We start from the raw sequence: 4,724 nt of genomic DNA on the forward strand, positions 1-4,724 counted from the left end.
CCCACCACCGCCCGCCACATCTCAGCTCCGAAATGGAACTTGTTTGAAATCTGCTGGGGCACCAGGACACATTTGAAATCACAAAGCTTTCATATTATTTTCTTCTTCTCTGTAATTTATTTTTCCACAACCTAGGCTGATTTTTTAAAAAATAAGCACCGGCAGCAGCGGTCATCATCATCATAATAATAGTAATAATCCTTGCCTCCCAGTAGTTTGCTTCTGGCTGTCAGCAGCCAGGCTTTGGCCCGAGGCACATTGATTTTTTATGACCCAGGCATCAACTGTGGAGGAATGTGCTCCAGACAGAAGGTTGGGGACTGTGGTGCTCCTGCCAGGGGCTCTGCCCGGAGCTTTCTCTTACTTAATCCTCGTAAGGCCCCTTTGACACAAGGGATTATGATCATGTCTGTTTTTCAGGAGGAGTAACCAGGCTCAGAGAGGTGAAGCTACTTGCCTGAGGGCACACAGCTTTTAAGTGGCAGAGGCAGGACTGGAATCCAGGTCATCATCATTGTTGTTCAGTCAGAATCCTGTCTGACTGTGCAACCCCAGGGACTTGCGATGTGCCAGGCTTCCCTGTCCTTCACTATCTCCCGGAGTTTGCTCAAATTCATGCCCGTTGAATCCAGGTTGGCCTGACTCCAAACTGGCACTTGTGTGTCCCATGACATCGCCTCAGACCTGTGCCTAGCTGAAGGCCGTGTGTGTTCTGGGATGTGACCTGCTGTGCACCCCTGGGTCACTTCTCCTCTGTCAGCTTCAGTTTCTCCCCTGTGGAGTGGGTAGGGCAGCACCCAGCTCCTGGGTCTGCTCCTAGGGTTGGGGCTCAGTAGAGAATCTAGGGTGTGGTGACTCTGCCCATCCTCACCACGTGGCCTCGGGCACGTGTCTCACCCTCTCTGAGCGTCAGTTTCCTCGTCCGACAGTTGGAGAGACTGAGGCTGCCTGGCAGGGAAAAGCCCCTAGGCGGCCCTTCTCTCCCTCCTTCCATGCGCTTTCGGCACCTGGAGAGGACGCAGATCCGGCAGTGTGGAGATGCCCGGAGTCCTGGCTGGACGGACCTGTCCTGCCCTCGTGGCGGTCTCCCTCAGGTTCACCCCTGTGCAGGCACCGGTGTTTCTTTTGCAGATGAAGCGAGGCTGTGTTCAGTGTTTCCCTCCAGAGCTGCTCCAGATCCAGGGGTGGAGGGGTGGGACCCTCTTGGGTTGGTGGGCTGTGGAGACACAGGGGAGCCCACCCTGGCCCTGGAGGAGGGCATGCGGTGTACACCCCCGTGAAGCAGAGTGGGACCCGGGCTCCACCCGGTGCTTGTCCCCAGGGAACCAAGTTGCAGGCCCCCAGGGGCACTCCCTCCCCCAGAGAGCAGCGCCCGGCTGCAGACCCCGGGTCCCCGCTGCCACGGGCCCCGTGAGAGAGGCCTGCACGTCCATCTTCGGGGTACTCGGCGCCCAGCGCACCCTGTCCTCCACCGTGCCCTTCCACTAGGACACCCTGCCTCCCCACCCAGCACCCACTTCTCCGAGCTGATTCTGTTTGCTCTGTTCACCACTTCTTCCCAATGTCAGCTCTGCGCCTCTCCCCAGGCCCAGCGCCCAGCCTGTGCTGTCGGTGTCTGCATGTCTCTGCTCCTTGGACCGGGAGCCCCCCCAGGACAAGGCCGCGGCGATCTGCCTGCTGGGGCTGCTGGACAGCAGTGGGGGAGGCGTCCCTGGAAGGCTGGACAGCCTGGTCAAAGGCGTGGCCTTGAGCCTGGCATTTATGGAGCACCACTGTGTGCCGGGCACCATGCTGGTGCTTTACCCATGTCCTCATTTAGTCCTCACAGTGACCTAGGAGCAGGGTTGGCAGTTTTTCCCATCTACATGGTGGAAATTCAGCCTCCAATGCAGGGGCAAGAGATTGTGCTGTCACACTTCTGGGAGCACAGAGCTGGGGGCATGTGCAGTTCTGTCCGCTCCCAGGTCCGGGTATGGGCTCTACATGGTAAGAACCTCCCGGTGCTCTCAGCATAGCCTGGTTGAATGTTCAGAGAACATCTTGGATTTTATTCTTCTAAGTGACCCGCCATCTTGGGTTGACCTTGAGTCTGATTGCCTTGGACAAACCCTGGGCACCTTCTAAGTTGGCTTTTATTTTTTTTACTGATTTTTTTCTGTCCATGTGCACCAGTATGGTCAAGTGTACAAAAGCACTAATTTTCAGTGTACCACTCAGCAATGGTTATATCCTTACACACAGCTGCAACCCCACCCTAGATCACCATCTAGAACATTTCTCATTCCAGCAAAGGCTCCCTGGAGCCCCCACTTGATCAGAACCATCCGTCCCACCCACGTCATCCTCCTGACTTCTCTTCCCAGAGGGCTGTGCTGCCCGCTTTTGGCTTTCACATGAACAGAATCACATGTGGCGTGGTGTTTTGTATGTGGCTCCTCTGACTCATGTGGGGTTCACACACGTGCTCGCATGATCAGTGATGCGATCTTTCTCATGGCTGTGTGGTGCTCCACCACTACGCCCTGCCTGGACCACCCGCTCTTTATCCGGCCTCCTCTTGGTAGATGTTCCAGCTGTGAGTTGGTCTACTGCACCACCCTGCCTGATTTCTGTTTCCTCGATTTTGAGGAAGGACTGGCTCTTTGTTAGGGCATTGTGCAGAGGTGTCTGGCTCCCTGGAAGCTGAGGGAGCAGTCAGCCTCCTCCTGATCCTAGCTGTCTCAGATCAGAAGCGCATACATTCAGCCCTCCGCCCCTGGGGGAGGCGGGGAGCAGAGGAGATGCATGCCAGCTGCAGTGGAAGTTTGCTAATTTTCTGTTCCTGTGAGCTAAGTGGCAGATGATGGAGTCTGCCTCTAATTGAAAGTCAAATGCTCATGGCTGACAGTGGGAGCTGTAATAAATGTGTCGCCACTGTCCTTTTGGTGTCCTTTCTCTACTACTTTGAAATCTCATAAATAACCAAGAGCACGTTGGTAAGATGCCTTCCCTTCCTCCGTTTGCTCCAGTGGAGCAGCTGTGGTTGCTAGGTTGAGTTCCTGGTTGCTAGGGATTTTGTGGTCCTGTGGTGGCCCAGAAATATGATGGATCAGTGGAACATGCTTTTGCTGTTAATTGAAACATTCCTACAGCACATCCCTCAATGTCATTGTGCGCTTTGATGTCGTCTCAATTGGTCAATGATCCTTGGCAGGTTTCTTTCCCAGTTAGAAGTGGCTTGAGTGGAGGGGACAAGTGGCCTGGGCGGGGAGTCAGAAAAACCTGATTTTTACCCTGAATCTGGTACTAATTTGCTGTGTGACTTGGGGCAAACGTTGTCCCCTCTCTGAATCCCTAAGATCCAAGGACTTGCCAGCTTTGACAGCTTACGGTTCATCACCCAAGCTCTGTGAGCAGGCCAGGTGCACATTAGTTCCTCGTTATCTGCTGGAGGATTATCTACAAAAGAATTCTCATCGTCAGCTCACTTCCTGTCTACCCAGCAGGCTTCAGGGGTTGAGTCTCCTTGGCCAGATGCTGTGTCTGTGTGCAGGAGTTTCAGATTGATTTTAATATTCAATCAGACATAATTGGGATTGTAAATCTGGGAAAGAAAAAGCGATACTCTGCAACCCATAAACATCTGATCATACCGTTTTCTCTCCCCTCCTGCTGAAAAATCTCTAGTGGTTGCCCACCGCTTGCCCTGGGGATGGCAGACAGGATCTATCTCAGTTGCTGAGGCAGGTCAGTTAGTGGGGGCTGCAAGAGGGAGTGTCCTGAAGAGAGTCTGGACTTCCTGTGGGATCTTCATTGATTGGTGATGTCTGCTTCGGGTCCAGGAATGGAAACATGGGTGTATTTTTGTCTATCGTGGCTGGAGTTTTAAGCGTGTGCCCTTAAACATGGGGTTTGAGGCCTTCCCTGTTGGCACCAGCCAGCTTCTCATGCGTGCCTCTACCCCTCCTCTGTCTGCCCCACTCCAGAAATCCCTGCTTCCCTGGCCATGTCCAGGTGACTGCCTGTTCTCTCCAGAGACCTCCTTTGTTCTCCTTGTCCCCCCGCCCACCAGGCCTCTGTTCTATCAAATTGGTCAGCTCTGCCTATTTGCCATTCAGATTTCATTCACCACTTTGTCTCATCTTCTGTGACAGTCTCTTTGACTCTCTTGGGCAGGATTAATCAGACTGGCCCTCCTCTGAGATCCCTGTCTCACACTTAGTTGTTTTTACATCTCTTTCCACTTCTACCTTGAAAGGTCCTCAGAGTCAGGTTCTGGGTTTCGCTCATCTCTGCCTCCCCAGAGTCCAGCACAGTGCAGAGCCTCAGTAAATCTTATTGAATGAGCATATGAACGAATAAAAATCACACGCTATCCGAAGTCAGACAGAAGTGATTTTTATAACTTTCCCAGCACTCTGAGTTCGTGTGTCGGTACTCCCCAGCTAATCGTGGGTAATTTACTGTGGTCATAAAATGTCCACAGAGTCCCCTGAGACCGAGCCCGCTTCCCGCTGTGAGCTTGCGTTTCCTCCACCGTGACGGTCTGCTTGTCTCCCTCTCTCCCCTTGTTCTCAGCCTGAAGACAAGCAGAGGGCAATGGCCGCCTTCGCCCAGCTCCAGGGCGCCATGGAGATGCTGGGCATTTCAGACGGCGAGCAGAGGGCCATTTGGCGGGTGCTGGCAGCCATCTACCACCTGGGCGCGGCGGGGGCCTGCAAAGGTACGTGCTTCCCAGCCGAGCT

At 53.9% G+C, this 4,724-nt stretch overlaps 1 protein-coding gene across 1 annotated transcript in view; it reads left to right on the forward strand.

Moving 5' to 3' along the window:
* MYO18B (myosin XVIIIB) overlaps positions 1-4,724 on the forward strand; it is a 232,628-nt gene that overhangs the window by 39,415 nt on the left and 188,489 nt on the right. The window contains exon 12 of the mRNA XM_010828851.1: positions 4,558-4,702. Coding sequence (XP_010827153.1) covers positions 4,558-4,702 — 145 coding nt within the window. The remainder of the gene's footprint in view (positions 1-4,557; positions 4,703-4,724) is intronic.

This window comes from Bison bison, unplaced genomic scaffold (genome assembly GCF_000754665.1).
Source record: "Bison bison bison isolate TAMUID 2011002044 unplaced genomic scaffold, Bison_UMD1.0 scf7180017864495, whole genome shotgun sequence".
Lineage (NCBI taxonomy): Eukaryota > Metazoa > Chordata > Mammalia > Artiodactyla > Bovidae > Bison > Bison bison.